The 20,044-nt window shown below is 45.2% G+C and overlaps 1 protein-coding gene across 1 annotated transcript in view; it reads left to right on the top strand.

Moving 5' to 3' along the window:
* The first annotated feature begins 1,754 nt into the window (after positions 1-1,754).
* The window catches only part of fermt2 (FERM domain containing kindlin 2), a 32,742-nt gene continuing 14,452 nt past the window's right edge, over positions 1,755-20,044 (top strand). The window contains exons 1-4 of the mRNA XM_076165538.1: positions 1,755-1,947; positions 3,060-3,217; positions 13,124-13,357; positions 18,566-18,694. Of these exons, the coding sequence (XP_076021653.1) occupies positions 3,061-3,217; positions 13,124-13,357; positions 18,566-18,694 (520 nt within the window). The 5' untranslated portion in view covers positions 1,755-1,947; position 3,060. The remainder of the gene's footprint in view (positions 1,948-3,059; positions 3,218-13,123; positions 13,358-18,565; positions 18,695-20,044) is intronic.

Consider the following 20,044-nt stretch of genomic DNA (forward strand, 5'->3'; position numbering starts at 1 on the left):
AGTGTAGTTTTCATGCATTAATACTTCTACTGCCATCTGAATAAGTTTGGACATGACATCACTGCGGACACTTTTCTTTCTGACATCTTATAAGAATGTTTTAATAATGAGACACTGGCTACAACATTCAAGTCACAATGTAGTGAAATACATGTTATTGGGACAAAAAGGGGTTTTCACGGTGAGGAAATGGGAGGAAGATCCACCTGGGTAGATTCCTCAACGTCTCCTGTGTGATAGGATGTGAAGTCAGTCCTCCAGTACTCCCAAATAAGCTTTGTTAATCCTACTGCTCTGAAATCCATTTGCCTCAGTCTGGGTCGTCTTCTCTACACTTGCAACAGGAGCTGTTTCCGTCTGATCAGTCCGGGAATCCTGAGTTCAAACAACAGGAGCTTTCTTCACCACCTCTGCAGCAGCCTTGGTGCTGAGCGCCTCGCCTCTAACTTCTTCTTTGTCTCTTCCAACTGCTGAGTGAGACATTTCATGGCCTTCTCAGTCTAGTTCAGGTTGTTGGCATAGTCAGTTTCTGTCCTCTTCAGCATCAAACTGAGCTCCTGGATTGACCTTGCGGCATCCCCATCAGACATGAAAGCAAGATCATGTTTGCAGGAGGTCTCCATTTCCCTCAAGTGAGCTTCTCAGTTCCTAATCGAGATTCTCAATAATCCTGCTGTTCTGAATTTCAGTTGCTTCAGTCTGGAGTGTCCGTCGCCAATCCAACTCAGCCTATTTGGACTGAGCTTCCTATCTGCCCAAAGTATCTTCAGCCTGAACAGTCTGTGAGTTTGGTGATAGTCCTCCTGGCTGTCTGAGACATCTGGCTGCGAACATTCTCCAGCTGGCTCCTCAGCTGGTGAATTACTTTTTCAACAACCATACTTGAGTCAAGAAACTGTCTCTGAGCCTCCATCAGCTTGGCTTTGACAGCGGCGCGCTCCTCGTCTGCTGTCTGCTATTCCATCATGCTTGTCACTCTGCATCTGCGGGGCCTCTGTCAAGACCTCAGCCTGGAGATGCAGCTCAGCTTTCCTTACTGGATTACTGCAGAGCAACATTGTGTCAAAGCCATTGTGCTTGATCTTCTTCTCTAGGTTCTTGAAATAAGCCCTCACATGTGACTCCGGGTCCATGCTATTGTTTGTTTCCTTTCTCCTTGGCGGTTTCTTGCAAAATAAAGGAAGTTTTGCTCCCAGGGTCAGGATTTGTGACCTTCATGCATTCTTCCTCTTCAGTAAACACATAGAGAATGTTCTCCCTGAAAACAAGTCAAATCTCCAGGCTCAATCAGTGTTTCTGTATAACAAACCAGACGTCTGAGCTTTGCCTCTGTAGCTTGACATTGATTAGGCCTTTAAAAGAGCAGGGACAGCTGGTAGATACACAGATAGTGAGTTAGTTGAAGAAAAAACATTGAAACCCAAATTTACGCTTCAACTAATTTGATTGAATTTCAGTTAATTCTGTTTAGTGTTGATTAAATTAGAAATCAGTTTCTCGTCTCAAATTTTGTACACAAAATGCCTCGATTATGTCATTTTTCTTACCGATAATACCCTTGATGTGTGTGTGTCTGTGTGTAGGGACAGTGAGTACGAAAGGAAAAGTGGGATTGGAGCAGTGACGTTATCTGCTGGAGAGAGAGAGAGAGAGAGAGAGAGAGAGAGAGAGAGAGAGAGAGAGAGAGAGAGAGAGAGAGAGAGAGAAGAGGGGGGCGGGGGGAGCGAGAGGAGGAGGAGGGGGAAAGAGGCTGGACTCCATTAGCCGAAGCCTACAGGAAAACACTTTGGGATACTTCACTCCGGCGAGTTCTTCGTAGATATTTTCCGCTTGTTTTGACCTCCCGAAAGAAATATTTCTACATGTTTTGACCAAGGGGACTTACTCTAAACCGCGCAGTCGACAGTTTTGGGTGTTTTCTGCCTCCGGGTTGGTGTGTATGTGAAGGTAAGTTCGTTTTTCGACTTGGCTCATACGCCGCTATATGAATTAGTAGCGTTTAGGTTTAGCGCCGCTACTTTCGCTTGCTAGCATTCACCTTCACTCGCCTTTAGGAGACGTGTTCGCTTCGTTTTGTTGCGTTTTGTTTGCCGGTACTGTTTGCCGGTACTGACTTTTTCTGTTAAACTTCCTCCGGTAACCACCGACTGATTGAGTGTGTGTGCATGCAGCCGCAGTTTGGTGTCTGCCTGCCTGGGCTCAGCTTACATAATGAGCCTCCCGGTCTTATTTGTAAGAGCGGCGTTTACCGTTATTGTAGCAGGTGACCGAGCACGTTTGCCGGGGTAAAAGCTGCCGGGAGCCTCGCTGAACTTCTCGCCCCGGGGCCTCGTCTTTGTTTGGGGCCGGCTGGTATCGATCAGGCGGCTGTTTTGATCGCCGGGCCACTCCACTGGACACAGAATGACAGATTGACTGCAGTGTAACTTTTTGGCAGTGACCTCACTCACTAGGGTGCGTCTGCTTCCATTTATTCATGTAGTAACTTCAGGGAAAACTAGGATATTTTCCACAATCGCAACATGGATTCCCCCCCCTCCGGGTTCCTTCCTCCTCACAGTGTTCACAAATAGAAATACTCATTGATTTAAATCAGCGTATCTGTGACTATAATGTTTTGATTTCACGTTATTACAGCTTTAATTATCAATCAATTAATAGATGAGTCTACATACAGAGAATAGTCATTGACAGCTGTTAAATAAGTGCAAATGTCAAAGATTTATTGGTTCCAGTCTTTGAGAATTTGCCACCTTTCCCTGTTTTCTATGTGTTTGTCAGTGTTTGTCTGTACATTTTTGACATGCTATTTGGGAAATTATAACAAAATTGATTAGTCGATAATGAACATAACTCAAATTTAGTTGCAGCCCTGATTTGTGTCCTTTATGTTTAATATCTGACAGGTTAAAGCCTAATCGTTTGTTTTAATGAAGGTTTACAGGCCTTCTGTGGTCTTTACTCCAGATTTCTGTCTTTGCATAAGGTCAAAATGTTTGCATTCACTCCTGTGTGACTGAAGTTTAACTGGACCCCCCCCCTCTCTCTCTGTTTGACAGGATGGCGCTGGACGGGATCCGGATGCCCGATGGCTGCTATGCCGATGGGACATGGGAACTGAAGATGCATGTCACCGATCTCCACAGGGATGTGTCGCTGAGGGTCACTGGGGAGATTCACATCGGCGGCGTCATGCTCAAACTCGTGGAGAAACTTGGTAGGTCAAAACTGTATGCTGTCATGAAGAGGCTACAACCAAAGGACGGCGGCTTTTCAAAGTGTCTTATCTCAGGAATCATAATAAGGCAGGAGCAGAGTCACAATAGATACAATAAATTAGGTCACGCAGTAGTAAACAAGACACTGTATTGGTCTGCAGGTTCCTAATGAAGGTGCAATCTGTGATGGTGTGGATAAGGTTCTGGTTGGCAGTAACAGTCTTAAGTAAACACCTCTCCTGTACACAAAAGCACAAACTGTGTCTGAATATAGGCCGTAGTTAAGAGACGAGGTTTGCCAACTTTTTCTTTGCTAAGAACTCCAAATATACTTTTTGCCAAAGAGACAATGGAAAATGATCTCTAAAGTGCGTGGTTGGGAGTTTGAAAGCACACGCTGCATCAGTGTCCGTGGATAGAAAAGGAAATGGCAAGTCATCAGATCAGGAAACCTGTTGCTTCAATATATTTTCATATTGCTCAGGCTGTTGAATAAATATGAAGAACATTTCTTTTAACAATATACAGGCCGTTGGTAGGTCTGCGGATGTGGCTTGGTACCCTAGAATAGGCTGTAAAGCAGGGTACAAAGAAACCATGCACAGGTTCCCTGCCCCCACCAGATCATGCTCAGTTCTCTAACTGCAATTACGCACTTGACAAGTTTGGGTGCAAGTAAGCATAAGAGTCCTCTGTTCCAGCCACTTGAATAGTGGCCTGTTCCATGGAGGCTGGAGAAAGGTCAGTGGCGGCAGCGTTGCGATTTGGGAGTGACCGTGTGTTGTGTGTAGATGGTGTTAGAATGCTCAGCATTCCTCCAGTGCCCCAAGATTTTATTCCCTGCCCGTGGTCCTGTTTTTAGCTCTCCTGTTTGAGCCCCACATAATTGAAGTCTTTGTTCTTTGTGGTCGTCTGTGCTGAGCAGCATCTATACTTGGTGAGAGCAATGCTGCTGCTGCTGCTGCTGCTGCTGCTGCTGCTGCATGTGGGATGACATGAATTCATTGATCCTCCCACCCCAACTCCACTCCAGGCTTGGTCTTCTCCATTGTTTGACTCGTGTCCATGCTTCTTGGTCTTGTTGAACGGTACAAGTTGTCATATTACAATTATGCTTACGTGTGTGTCTGAGTGTGGGTGCGCACATTGTAAGCGTCTCCCTCCTATCCCGAGTCAACAGGTTGTTTCCCCTCTGTAATCATTAACCCACCTTTAAAGTAGCTTTTTTCACACACTGCAGCAGATTGTACAGTGTGCGTGTCACACACAGTATGTCAACCTCTGTACTTGGTACGTGCAGCAGAGATATGCCTTTGATAGTCCAAAAATACAATCTCACTCTGTCCTTTCCACTCGGCAATGACATTCAGGCTTCGTAAGAGTGTGTGTGTGTTACTGAGTAGAAGTTGAAGTTAATGTGAGAATCATGACTAGGTGGACTGTTTCTAAATGAGAAAGAAGAGTTACTCATTAAGAGGTAGCAGAAGAGCAAGCACGCCTCATGTCCCGTGGGAAACATCTTCAGGTCTGTTGTCTGTCAGTGACCTCCCTCACATACCCGGCAAGGGACTGGCTGATAGTTTGGATGGAGTGATTTTAACACAGATACACGCCTTTTCTATTATATACATGTGGTGCAGTGAGCAGGGACAGAGTTTTGGCAGGAAATGCCAGTCTCACATTGAAAGAACATCTCTCTCTCTCTCTCTCCCTCCCTCTCTCCCTCTCTCAGTAATTGTCCTCCTCCGAGCTGTCAGTGTTCTTGTATGTGCGTATTCACCGGGCACGTATTTGCACAAACAGCAGGCACTTGTGTGTGTGTGTACGTGTTGTGTGCTGCTGTCAGCTGTTTTCTGTGCGATGGCTGATGTTCTCATTAATAGTATTTGTGCATGTGTTCCTGCATGTGAGCAATGTTGGGGCGGGCGCGTGGGTGTGTCTTGTCCACATGCATCCTGCTTCCATCATTCATCTCTTCCTGTGACGTGCCGGTCGCCCCTCCGCATCACGGGCTCAGATGGCCCTCGATAATGGATTAAATAGACAGATGCCAGGAAGGCACTCAGTTATTGATCCCGGCTGTGAACGCAGCTTCCATTTCCCCGCGCAACTCTGCAGGGGAGCAGTATTTAAAGTCAGCTGATTGAACAACACTGTTCCCCACACCCATTATCCTTTTCATCCTGCCATTGCTTTCTTTCTGTTTTTGCCGTCTCTGACTTTGTTTTCTCCTAAAGTGCCTCTCTTCCCCTCTAAAAGCTGATGTTGTGCCACTTAGATGGGAGGACAAATATTTCACAAGCAGCATTAGCGGACGGGAGTTTTATTTGATTTAAAGTTGTTGTTCCTGCGCCGCATACCTTTTTATCTCAGGTCCTGTGTGATGTAACTTACAGTAAGTGCTTGAGTGAACAACATTTCACACAAGCGTATTGCTACTCAGGCTGAATGGAAAGGAGAGATTATTCTTTTCGTGATAACAATGTACTCCATGACCCCTGCTAGCCATAGACTCTCTCGGCTGTGGATAGAAATCCAGATGTTTCCATCCAGACGACTACTGAAGAAGCAAATCTCGGAAAGAGTAACATGCCGGAGAAGATGAGTGACAGGCGAGCGTATTGTTGCGGTTATGAGCGGTGCCCCGATTGTATTGGCTCTGCCTCCACTCGCATTACGGCTCTGGAGGTAGAACGACCAGAGCAGGACGGAGAAGAAAATGGGAGGAAAAGAAAGCTCAAAGGGGGGGGTTTGGGAGAGAGGAGGGTCTAGGATTCTTGTTGTGACGCTAGCCGTGGCGCTAAAATTCCATAAAAGTCTTCGATGAAGCAGGAAATGACTTCTGAGGATTGGCATGTTGCTCTCTGGTCACTGCCGTCATTTGTAGATTCCCCCCCCCCCCCCCCCCCCCACACACACACACACACACACACACACACACACACACACACACACACACACACACACACACCCACACTCACACACACTCTCTCCTTCCTCAACAAACTTTATTTTCCATTATATCTAAATAAATAATGAACACCCCCCTGACTTGCCCATCTATTCAACAAGGCCAAATAATAATAAACTCAAGTGTCTGTTATTCACTTTCTTAATGCCTTGTATCGATCGACTGCTTCTAGCCCAGCCTCAGGCACGCTGGCTAGTTCACGCTCCTTATTTAGAACTGGAGCAAACTAATTGGTGGAGTGTGACACTGATGGTTCGTGTGGTTGTTAACAATGACTGGCCTGAAGTCTGTAGCTGCTGTGACCAGAGAGAGAGAGACTTCCCTACACCTCAGAGAAGATGTGTTTTGCGATTACTCCAGACTTAATTTGTCACCTTGCCGTTCTAAGTTTCTGGCCAGTGGCTCCTTTAAAAATCCCATGAACAGAACATGATCTATAAGCAGGTTTGATGATAATTTTGTGTCTATTTTGCACAAACCTGATGATGGCCTGTGTGTGACAATGGAGTGCAGGTTTCATTAGGAAACACATGATTTAACACAGGATGTCGAACTTCCTCTGGGTGTTTTTTTTTTAAGAGCCTTCTCCCTCCTGCCTTCTTGCACTCCCACCTTCCCGCCTTTTCAGTGTTTACTGCATTTTTTTTAAATGATTTCGATTCTGTTGCGCCTGAGGACAAAGAGCTGAGATAACGTCTCTCCCCGTATTTAAATTCAACATCTCGCGTCAGGAGAAGGTTGGATTTATTCGATAGGTGGTTATGAGTGCTCCCCCCCCCCCCTCATATCATCTTGCTATGACACATGGACCAGATATATTACTGCGTGAAATGAGATTCATCGATCGTGACTTTGGAGCCGTCCTTAAGGTCTTGCATTACAAAATGAAAGATGGTCTGGCTGTTTGTGTGATCGTCCTGCTCTCTTATCTCTCTGAAGAGGAAGTAGTTAGCCTAAGTAGCGGTCCTGCCCAGGCCAGAGCTTTCCTGTTGTACTAGCAAGATGCTGCAGTGATTGTACCGTTAGACTTACACACACTGTATGCTGACACAGGCGCACCTGTCCTCTATATTTACATTTGTACGAGGGTGGAAGAACAATGAATGTGGTCATACTAATCAAAATATCCATGTGATACAGTATTTGGTGATGTTACAAAACCCAACCCCCCTCCTTTGAAATGCACAATCTCTGTGCTTGTTAAAAGAGGGGAGATTGAATTAGTAATGTTTGTCATCCTAAACATGGGTGATGTTTATAGCTCCTGTGGGAATGCCAGGCTTTTGCCTTTTGGCCCTCTCACCTTCCTGTATTGGCAGATAGCGGCTTGAATCCCGTGGTAGGAAATGTAAGAGCGCCGCATTGTTGTTGCAACACCGCACACCTGTGGGCCTAATGGAGTAAACCGATCTGGAGCTTTTGTTTAGGCTCTCAATACACATTTCACTCACGTTGAGCTGTCTGCCTCTGAACTCTCCCTTTTACGGGGCAAAGCGTTGGCAATAGAACTGATTATGGGCCAAATACAAAGTGATTTTATGTTTTCCATTTACAGCAAAATAAACATGTCATTGTCTGTGTCTGTGGAGATCAGCAGCTCTGTTTATCTTAGTGGAGTGGCTTGTCAAAGTCCTGAGGGGATATCTGGCAGGATGCATGGATGGACAGAAAGATGGATGAATATTCTGTATCTGCGCCATTGATCTGAGACCAGGAGTTACTTTGTAATGTCATTATTCTGTTGGGTCCTAGAACACTTAATTGTATAAAGCTGTGTCAGGGCGGAGGAGCAGTACCACCATTGTTTTGCTGTGTTTGGATTATGACACAAATGGATACACACTCTTCTCTCTCTGAGGGGGTCTCCTCTAATAGCCTTTTAGCCTTTTCTGGTGCCTCCAAGACAACGCTCTTCTTTTCTAATACACTGGATAAAGGAGTTCTATCTGTAGTAAGCTTACCGTATTCACCACAATGAATCGTCTCTCAACTAGTCAGATTTCAGATTCACTCCAAGGTAATACCCCGAGTTATTCAGCATCTAGAACCTTGTTCTGTCTCTAGCTACTCCTGTGTGGGCCTTTCATTTTGACACAACTGTAAATCTGTCTACTTCAGCTCTAGCAAAGTTGGTAAATCCTCCAGTGCGCCCAGGTGAGCGGAGACTTGAACACTGGTGCACCAAAGCCCCACTACTGGTCAATCCCAGATCGGAAGCCTGGACGATTCAAGCTCTTCACAGGGTTGAGCCCTGGCTCCAGCTCTAATCCCCAGACTGCAGATAGATGTGTTTTTTATGCGTGTGTATTTCGAAACAAGAATGCACCTACTCCCCGAGTCTTTTGGTTGCCACATTGTTGATAGTGCACTTAGTAGGCCCAGTAATAGTCAGGGTGTTCCCCAAAACCTAAATCAGTGTCATGTTTAAGTTGTGTGTATGTCAGTGACCTTAGATGCTGGCTCAGAGAAGGTAAGACTGTAAGATTCTAGATTGTTTGCCTGGCAGGAGAATATGGGTCCAAAGTCACTGTCTCTTGCATATTTAATGTTTATGATAAATGGGGCTTTGGTTTTTTGATTGACTATTGGCAGGAAGTTAAGCAGCTGTATCACGAGAGACTGAAATAAACTCGGCTAACCTTGTTTGACCCAGAACCTGTCGATGCTAAGCACTTTGAGCTTGAACAGTATTGGTTAGTGAATACCAGAGGGACAGGGCCAAAATAGATCAGCGCATTATTCAATGGCCCGAGCTTTGCTGCTGTCCTAGTCGGACAACGTGATGTATTACAAGCACTGCACACCCCTGACATATTTGTGTTCCAGATGGAAGAGATGCATTACAAGTGTTGCTGTAGTTGGCTACCTTGAGATCTGTCTTTACCTAATAGCAGACAATCGTAAATCACGAGTCCAGAAAACAAGTTTGTCTGCTGGTAGAATGCTTCTCGTGCCACAGACGTGTGACGATGACTGTTAAGTGCGACACGTATTGTCTTTCGCACACGTACATGTACTGCCAAATTCAGTGTATCACTTCAATCTTCCACTGTAATCTTGCATGAATACCTTTCTCTCTGTCTACCAAAGAGATAGTGTCACCAGCCGTCTCCAATATGTCCTTGTCATATGTTGGAAATCAGATTTTGATGCTATCTGCTGCTACCGCATGTGCGAGGGAGTGCCTATAGGCCAGTACAGTAGGGCTAATTTAAGGACGGTGCAGAACAGTTGCCTCCTGTGTGTTTGCTTGTCAATTCTAACCTTCACCCTGCTTCAAACACGGAATATATTTAGAAACGGAAGGACCTTAATGGTGTTGGGTGGGGAGAAACTGTTACTGTGTGCATGCGTGTGTGTGTTAGTAGGGGACTTAGGAACCTGTAGAACTGTGTCTTTGTTGTTCATTGAAACAAGTTGTCGCCTTGCACTGCTGCCCCCGCCGGCGTCAGCCAGGAATCACCAAGGAAACGGCATGACTGACCTCACCACTCAGTCATGGTTTTATCAGCTGATTGCCGAAAATGACAAGAGCCTTGAACTGTGTGGCCATGAGTTTGACAGTGTTAGTGAAACAGTGGCAGTGAAAATGTCTCTCTCTCTCTCTCTCTCTCTCTCTCCTCCTCCCTCTGTCATATCACCATGCTCCCTGTCATAGCTCCCCTGTCCCCTGCTCAGCTCTCCTTTTCTTGCCCTTTCTTTCGCTCTCATCCTTCCCTCCCCCTCACAGGCAGGCCTCCATAAACATAGCTGTCTCCTAATGTAAACACCAGATACTCGGACTAGAAGGGGAGGGATGGAAGGAGTAAAGAGGAGTAATGGGAAGGAGAAGGAATGAGCTGAGAAGGGAGGGACACTTAAGGTTACAGTATTATCCTTACGAAAGTCCTTCAAATTGGGCAGAAGTGCACTCGTTCTTCTGTTATTTGCTTCCAGTATTCTGACGCCATTGCTGTTTTTACTCTTTTTATAGCAGTTTGTGGTAAATTTGTGTCCAACGCAGAAGAAGTGGTGTTGGTTGGGAGCAGTGGTGCTGATGAAAAGAAAAAAAAAAACCTGTTTTGACACAATTTATGGATTAATAGAGCTTGTTAGAAGACACACACAAACACACTAATATAAGTAATGGATGGATAACCCCCCATTGACAAACACTCAAACACTCTTCCCCATCCCTGCATGCGCACACATAATCTCTGTATCATCTTTCATGTCCTGCAGAGGTCATAAAACATGGGTTCCCTCTATGTTTCCCCTCCCCCTGTCTTTCGAGCCCTCTATGCCTTGTGTATACACACACACACACACACAGACACGCATCCACACACCACTGCTGAGGGGCTGTGTGTCCACATTTAATGCACCCAATTACTTAAGCCCCCACTTCTTCTAGCTGCTGCATTACGTCAGGCCCGGCAGGCTGTATTTATAGCAGGGGGATGCGATTGGCCCTCTCCACCTCCCTCTCCGTGGATTGAATTACCACCTTGTTATTGAAAGGACCCAATGGATGGGTACCCGCACAGCCCTCATCCAATCACCTTGCATCAGACCATTGCGTAATGACACAAGGAGGCTAGGGGAACGTCCAGTGAGGGTTTTTGGCAGTGGACGGACTAAGAGGTACACTGCAACAGGGGCCACTGGAAAAGCGGTGAGCCTAACAGACTACCAAAGTGAGACGTGCACCCAGGTCTTGGTGTGTGTGTGTGTGTATGCACCCACAAACTATATGGCGCTTTTGTATCATGAGTATGTGGATGTTTCTATAGGACGTGGGTTGCGGTAAATACAGGAGTGCCAAATGCTAATGTGGCCACCAGCTCCTCTGCATCCCAGACAGCAGAAATTACAAGGTTGTATGAGGGGAAAAACTGTGAGCAAAGTTATGAAAAAACATTCAGGTCTATTTCCATTTTTTCCTCCCCTTACTCCCTCTCATTATTTCAACCTTTAATAGCTACACTTTTGGGAGCCGTTTCAGTGATGTTTGCAATGAAGTTGTGTTCTGCACAGCTGAGGCATCAGAGCAGAGTGTTGACAGCCAGACCCCATGCTGCTAGAGCAAGACACACACACACACATGGGCACACAGGGTTCCCAAAAGAAAGCTTGGAATGTTTTCACTCAAGTGTTTGTCAAGCTGTTGGGTTTCAGACTGTTTACTCTGGGAGCAAACAAACCCCTCAATTCACAGAGTCCACTGCCTTCACAATGACATCTGCATTGAGATGCCAGCGACCACTCGGTCTGAGATTTTCCTCCATCCTAATCACGAGTGTAATCTCCCCAATGTCCTCCTCCTCGGCCGGGTTTGCTTTACTTGCGTCACAGCCGTCGTGTTTCCTGCTTCTAAGCAGCCATTCTCTCATTTCACCCACTCGTCTACTAATCCCATTCATTCAGCTTTGAGAGGGGATCAGCGGGAGAGTGTCAACAACGCACACGGATGCCCCCTATGTAAATCTAAGGTCAGGGAAAACAATAGCAGGACACGGAAACGGGAGGATACTTAAGATTGAGGTTGCCATGACACCCTGCTGTTTGACTGACAGATGAAAGAGGTCAACACAGGGTAACATTCAAGATCCCCTGATCATTAACATTGTTACCATCTCCCCCTGTGAATGTGCCTAGTAGAAACAGAGGCATGACTGGTTCCACCATGATATTCAGATTATCTGGTAGGGATATTGTTTGAATTGAAAATGTTATTATTGGTCAGCACACTGTATGTGCCTTTTAAACACTTTTAAACATGCTGACACAGCAAAAAAGGATTTAAAACAATTGAGACCGCATGTCCTGATGGATGAATGACTGAACAAACCCACGTCTGTGATTCAGCGCAGCCAGCAGCGAGGCAGAGTAGGCTGGAGACTCAATGAGCGGGTATGTGGGTGGAGGAAACGAGACACGTCTGGCCTTCCTGGACTAATACCGGACTAATGACATCACCACTCTGGAATCACTAAAAGTATAATACGCTAAGAAATATATTCAATCTATCTCTTCCAACAAGCCTGTGAGCTTATTATAGTTTACCCTTGAACGTGCTCTGTATTCACCATGGCACACATCAGATCTGTAATGGTTTAAATTCCCATAAAAGCCGATTCTTGAGCCGGTTGATCTGCAGTTCTTTTTGACCTAAAACATGCTCAGTGGTTTTGTAAATGTATGCCATTTATTGTGATAAATAGAAATTACATGGGTGCTGTACTGTATATCTCATTGTTCACGAGGGCTTTGAAGTGATTTGCAGCTCAGATGCTAAGCAAGCATACACACTATCATATAGAAACCAGAGCAAGGTGATCTCCAAAACAGCTGCTTTGAGTTCCCTCAATCCCTGTGGTTTTCACCTTCTCCTTGAAGTCGGACACACACACCATTAGACCTCAGGTCCATCCCCATTGTGCTGTGCCCCTGCACAGTGAAGGCCCTGGGAGCTATGTTGGGTTTTAGGTGGCTTGTCGCTGCTTTAGAGGGATCATAGTATGACTGTGGAACAAAGAGGGAGGTATGAACCTGATATCCCCGCAGTGTCACGCAAACATCCACTTCTTTCACACTCCCAGTCCTCTCCTCCCTCTCACTTTGACTTCTCCGCCCCCATACACACCCTCTCTGGACCCAGTCCCCCCTCCCCAACTTCACCCCAACTGTGACCCTCTGCCCTGGAGGGACATATTTGAGCTCTGGTCACTAAACTGTGACACATACCAAACGCTCTGCTTATACTTTGGTCGTCTCTGTATCCCAGCATGCAAAGCCCCCTTTGATCATAATATTAAATCTTCATGTTAAGAAATACTAAGTGCATCTGCAATCCCATGCTAGTTTTCATTTGCATCGCGGCAGTTTTCACATCAGCAACTACTTCAAGGCCCAAACTCAACCATTCCATTCTTCTTCTTCTTCCCTTTCCTAGATGTGAAGAAGGACTGGTCAGACCATGCTCTATGGTGGGAGAAGAAGAAGACGTGGCTGTTGAAAACCCACTGGACGCTGGATAAGTACGGCATCCAGGCAGATGCCAGGCTGCTTTTCACGCCGCAGCACAAGCTGCTGCGTCTCCAGCTGCCCAACATGAAGCACATGAAGGTCAAAGTCAACTTCTCAGATCGCGTCTTCAAGGCCGTCTCCGACATCTGTAAAACCTTTAGTAAGTTTAACACAGAACACCTCTTCATGACAGTGGTTAGTTAGGGCAACATTCAGATGTGGAAAATAGTCATGCAGTGAATCAGAGATGAGGTCCCACTGGTGTACTTGTGAGGAAAGAGGAATCCTTGTCCTCACTGGAGGTGCTTTTCTTGTTAACACTGTTTTTGGAAAGGTTCTGAAAGTTCAGTTCGGACTTCAAATCTAGCTAATCATGTCCTTCCTCTTGCTTTGTTTAATTTGTCGTGTTTATTAAACATAACTGAGCTCTGCATGCCAGAGTCATGTTTTTCTGACTGGTAGTCTACTGTTAGTTCTGGAGTCAAGCCCTCGGAGCCCAGGCTTCATTAGTCTCCCAGTAATGTTTAATAAACAGAGATTATCAATCTAGCTCAGCCTACCAAAGTACAAATTGTTGTATACAAAAATAACTTGTACTGTTTGAGAATAACTAAACAGATGTATATACAGTATAGTGGTCAGTACACACACACACACACACACACACACACACACACACACACACACACACACTATCAATATTTTACATCAAAGGCACCACCCTGTCCCCTCCTAGAGTGTGTGTCAAAGGTCACTCAATGGAGCCCAGTCACCCCTGACCTGCACACAGCCACTTTTCCTAGTCTGACCGTGGCTCCAGATTTTGCCCTTTGCCTGATCGTCAATGTCTCCGGTCGGGTTTGCAGTTTAAGACAGACCGTAACCATATAAATCCTTCCATCAGGCAGACTCATAGAACACCTGTTGTATCGGTCACCAGACTGTGTCAGGTTGTTGATGGTGTAGTACAGGGGACACTGAGGGCGACGCGTTTTCTAGCGGTTTCTTCCGTCATATTTATCTCCTTGCACATCGCTGCTTGCAAGAAGCAAAACTGCGTTGTGGGAAAGTTGTTCGCCGTAGGTTATGACTACTATAGCTGACCTACAGCTGGTCATGCCTTGGAAGTATTCCCTTTTTTTATCTTAAGTTTTACTATTTCCTGTGCATATATTTCTGCTGACTGCCTGCAAGTTGCATACAATGAGAATCGCAGAAAGGACAGGAAGAGACGGGACCCGTTCTGCTGGCCTCCAGACAGCAAACAGGGAGGGGCAGAGATGGAGACAGACAGAGCGATCGAGAGGAGACTGGATTTCCTTTCAGCAATTAACAAACTATTAATAGTAGCAGTTTTTATTCTTATAATGATTTATTCTTAGGGAACTTTGCTCTGTGAGTTAGTCACACAGAAGCTATTTCCTGTTCCAAAACAAGTTCAGTTTGGCAATGTAGTAGTTTCCTGTTTTTATCCCCTCTGTAGCTTTTATATATATATTTATTGCATTTCTTCTGAAACTCTGTCTTTTCAATACAACAGCCAGACACGGCCAAGCCATAGGGTATCAATATATCACTGCAACTTAAATGTAAGCAATCAATTATTACAGCTGTACTTCTCCCATGGCCTTTGCAGCTGTGTACAGTTCCAACTCAGACACACTCCATCTGGACAGACTGTGAAGCAAGGGAACTCTGCTAAAGGGCAATGTACTGTACTGTAATGCTTGATCTTACTCATCTCTGGTCCTTCTCTGACCTCTGATTATCTTTGGAGACTCGTACATCCTGTGTTGCATTGCTTTTAGGAATATTCTGAGAATCCTCTGAACTCAAGAAGTGGGTATTTATGGAGGTATTCATGGTGTTTGTTGTGTCACACAGCCAGTTGAAACAGTACAGAAAGGCCTTGTGATATCTTCTATCCCCATTTAAAAAGCACAGCATGTTGTTGTGAGGCTAAGGCACCGGATCCCCTGGCTTTAGTGAACATTGAGTTGTGCAACAAAGAGTCACAGTCAGACCTGGTGAGGTTGTTCTGTCTAGACAATGTGGCCTTACCTCCGGGACTTTAAACACATTCGAACACACACGCTCACTCCTTCTGCACCGACTTGTCTGTTATACTCATTCACTCTTATTCTTTGCCTCGATACAAAAATACAGAATGTGGTCCTCATCACTAAGTGAACTTGTGACTGTGGAGCAGAAAGACACAGGTGGTACTGCTTCTTACTGTACCAGGGTAACAACAGTCACACTGCTCCACTTAAACGCTGTGTGCTGTTAAGTCTGCACTGTTTCTAGTACTGCGTCTGGAGAACTGAGACAGCCCTGCATGCTGCATAAAATACAAGAGGCACTAACTTTAATATAACCTGGGACATTTGTCAGCTCTGCTCTTAAAAATTACAGTCAGTGGAATAGATGGAAAAACTGAGGACCAGACAGGAGACGCAAGAGACTGTGAGGACGTAAGTGAATGCTGAAGGGGAGAAGTCCTTGTTCAGGGTGTTGTCCTCTGGAATGGTTTTGGATTTGTGGCAGACTTTTGGCGTTTTGGTCCAATCCACTTGTTGTCAACACATAGGAGGGGAGCATTTTAGCCTGAGCTGTGCTAGTTGGGGAAAGAGGGTATCGAGACGGCTGATGTAGTCATTTAATATACTATAAACTAATACACACACAAAATTGATGGGATATGCTTTATATGTTGTGTCTCATGTACCACTCATTGAATTACTGCGTCACTCTACTCGCTATAAATCCCTATTACTCCCATTGGTCTAGATCCCTTTTTATTTCTAATTCATTACTTTCCTGGTAGTTGTGTTATTGTCAGTCTACTGTGCAGCTGGTTCCTTATAATGTTGCCAATCTTAAAATATGTCTCTGCTTGACAATCCTAGCTGACCACATTCTCGCTCCCCTCTACGTTGCTCATTTCTCAGCCACGTTTTCATTCATACCGCTCTGGAGCAACCTCCAGATTTATTGCTCCTGCCTATTGATCAGTCGCTGGTTTCACGCTCCAATATGCAGCTCCTAGAACTCCTCAAGGGTCTACAGCGAGAAAAGAAGGTGGAAATCACTCAAAATTTCCATATAGGGTCTTTATCTTTTCTTTTTTTTTTTTTTTTAGACGGTTAAACCTTGGTGCGGTAAAATTAGAATGTGACGGTGTTTGTGATTCTTCTGTGGTCAGCCTTACACAGCGCAATGAATCATGTGTTCCAAGGAGCAGATCTCGCAAGCCTCGCTGGCTCAAAGTCAACTTCTCTCCTCTGGCTCTGAGCCTGGCTCTCGCCACAAGTCTGGGAGATGGAAGGTTTGGGCCTTATTGTCGAGGTGTCATGTCTGCTAATGGAAGACGGCCAAGTTTTTGTAAGCACTAAAACCATCACTCACCATTCCTCGCGCACACTGACCACAACTATCTGGTGAGCGTAAAAGCGCATTTTCCCACCAGATCGTAGTTTTTAAATTATCACAATAAACACACAATTCAACACTCAACTGATTATGTCAGCAGAAATTAACTTGAAGTATTGCCGGTTTGAAACATATCCGTGGAACCTTTTTTTGGACGATCCCGCTGGACTGCTTGGGTCTTGGTCTCTATATTTGACCTTTCTTGGTGGTATTTGTGTGTTGGCAGACATGGAATCTCCATCATGTCTCCTGCTCTTTCTTTTTATTTGCCCTGCCCACTTACAGTATTTCATGCCTGTCATAGCACTTCAGTAAACGGGCCTAAAATATTCCTGCAGTGCTGATACTGGCTATTTACAGGTATCTTTAGTTTTCTCCACAGATCATTGTGAGTGATTTCATGAACACACCCGTGATGAACAATATCTTGAGTTACATGGCCGATTTCCATTATATTTACTTATAAAGATATAAATCATATCAGCTACGTCTTCCTGGTGTTGACAATGAGGTCATAAGAATGAACGTTGAAAGCAACTTGGTTGTTTGACATTGTAGTAAAATGCCACATGCCTCTGCTATGCCTCACCATGAGACACAGCTGTGCTCACGTACACCCGGCCCAAAACACACTCTCTGGCTCTCCTCATGGCTTCGTAGCTCCTCGGCTCGGCAGCACGTCTGTGCTCGCATGGCTGTATAAGGGCACAGCGATTGTGCTACTCCACTAAAGCAGAGTGAGAATGGAGAAGGAGGGAGGCAGAGAGAGAGAGAGAGAGAGAGAGAGAGAGAGAGACTGAGATCCCATCTGGTAGTTCTTAAAACCCCTGGAATGCTTTTGCTTTAGTTACACAAACCAAACAAGCTTTCTCGCCAAGCCAAGACGTTCTCTCTCCCCCTAAGGATTCATCTCCTCTGCTTCCCCAATGCCCTCCTCATCTCAGTCAGTCAAGAATACCAAGAAACAGTAAAAGAATATTACATTTTTACTCCTGCTTTCAAGACAACAAAATGAAAGTCAGGAAAATAAAGACTCTCAAATATCACCCTCCTCCTTGAATTATGGAATGGAGAAAAACAAATCCAGCTGGAATATCCAGATGTTCTTCTAGACTAACACCATCTATTCTAGTCATGACACATGCTGGCCGTCTCCTCTGCTACATCAGAACCATCCCATCCTAGAACGTCATCGCTGCCACTGAGTGATGGTTCCCTGGCCTCCAAGCCCAAGGGAGGGGAAGGAAAAGAGATCGGCGAGCCTGGGGACGATGGCTGCTCTGGTTTAGTCATTAGATTGAATTTAGTGTAGCGTTTTTTTGTCAAATGGAGATTTTGCACATTGCTCTCCCATTTACAAATGCATATACATACATAAACAAAAGGTTGTGCTGTTTTTCATTTCACTTCTTACCATTACCTCATCTTATTTATTGAGGTCACTGTCGGCAAATAAATCCTGGTTGTGTGTGTGTGTGTGTGTGTGTGAGAGAGGAGCAGTCAGAGTCAAGGAGGTGAGGAGGAAGGTCGAGATTTTGTCTCCCCTGCGTCAGTTTGGGATTACGGTTAAAGCAAGATTTGTTGGGGCCCCCAAGAAAAAGGATTTGCAATTTCCAACCCTCATAAGCACAGCTGTCTGCAATTGTTACCCATCTCCTGAATCCCTTAGCTGCCTTCCTTTTCCATTTGTTTGTCTCAGCTTAAGTTCCCTCAGTGTCCCTGTATTCACTCACTTTGTCAGATTCCACACGTTGTCTGTGTTCTTGGCTAGAGGTCATGTGGTTTTTTTGGAAGCCTGTAGTTGAAAGAATACAAATGATGTCCTTAGTGACACAGTAACACAACAACCTGCCTATCTTGGGGTCCGACTTGGCTATGATGGGTTGTGTTTATGACATCAAATGAACTGTTTCTGTTTTTCTGTCTACCCGTCAAGATATCCGCCACCCAGAGGAGCTGTCTCTACTGCGTAAGCCTCGTGATCCCAAGAAGAAGAAGAAAAAGTTGGAGGAGGCAGAGGAGGATGATCTGGAGTTGGAAGGTCCTCTGCTAACCCCTGGATCAGGTGAGCTGACAGATGATCACTACCATATGGACTCTTTGGCCCAATACTAATAGTCAAATCCGTTTAGGAAATAAGCACTCACACTTCACGTGCTTACATGTTGAGTTTCAAGGGAAATGGTTTACTTATTTATGGTAATGCGGTCACAGAAATTTAGATTCAAGATCTGTGTGGCACTACCTGCTCTGTATTGGGTGGTAATTCTGTATTTCATTGTGAAATGTAATATTCTCTTTCCCGTCAGCAGCAGGTTGTGTAGCAGGTTCCGCTGGCTCCCATGGAGCATCTTCCATATTCTTTTTGTGTACCGTTCTCCTGCGGTTTCCAAACCACTTTGATAAGTGCTGATTGCTGCACCCTGCCTCCAGTGACCAAATATGAGTGTGTGAGTTTGAGGCCAGCGTGGGATCTACAGACCTGACTCCCAGCTCCTTGGCAGGGAGGACAAAAAATGGTTGAGATTCCACACATAGTTGGTCACGCTGCCATTTTAAACCCAAACCCAGCTACACAACTGCAGTTGTACGAGCCTTCCTTCCTTTCACCAGTGACCATTTGAGCAATGAAAGGCAGAAAACAACAGTCTGTACAGCTGTCTGAGAGATGGCATTCACTAAAACTGATAAGAATGTAGATCTATGAGTCGAACTCATTGTCACTTGAGGTCATGAGTCAATTATAGTTCATGTTTCTGCAGGGAGCCAGTAAGAGACGCTTTCTGTCCCTCTGGAATAATCATGGTCACACTATTAGACAGTTGAGAGACAACGAATCAAAAGGAATGCAAGGAATCTGTTTTATGTCACAATTCCATACGCATACTCTTTCGTTTATGCACACCGCACGCACACACGCAGACCCACAGTCATTTCCTGCTGTCCTTATCACATCACATGCTACACTCATGGAGAGTGTATTTCATGGCCAAGTTGTAAGCAGTTATTCCGTCCCTCGTGGGGAAGGGCTGGCCTCTTAGCATGGGGCTCCTGATAAGAATCACAAGGGCCAAGCTCAGCAGGAAGACAGCACTGCCATCTGAACTACAGCCCTCTGTCCTGCACGAGATCTGTACATTGCACTAAGAAAATAGGGAGAGGGAAAGAGAGAGACTTTGTTGTGCAAATTCACATTCATAGTTATACTGTGTACACATTTTTACCTTTTCTTATCCAGCCACTGTACAACCCTGTAGAGACATGCTGAATCGTGAAATCAGCTCTGACCTCACAAGCAAAGGACAGTGGATAAATGAATATTTAAGGTCACGAGGAGCCCGTGACCAGTTATTTCCTCTTAAAGGAAGGCAATCCTTGCTCAGAAGCCGCACTCACCCTCCATCATTATGTGTGC

The sequence above is a fragment of the Genypterus blacodes genome, unplaced genomic scaffold (genome assembly GCF_046128005.1).
Source record: "Genypterus blacodes isolate CSIRO-AG114 ecotype Tasmania unplaced genomic scaffold, CSIRO-AGI_Gbla_v1 ptg000147l_1, whole genome shotgun sequence".
NCBI lineage: Eukaryota > Metazoa > Chordata > Actinopteri > Ophidiiformes > Ophidiidae > Genypterus > Genypterus blacodes.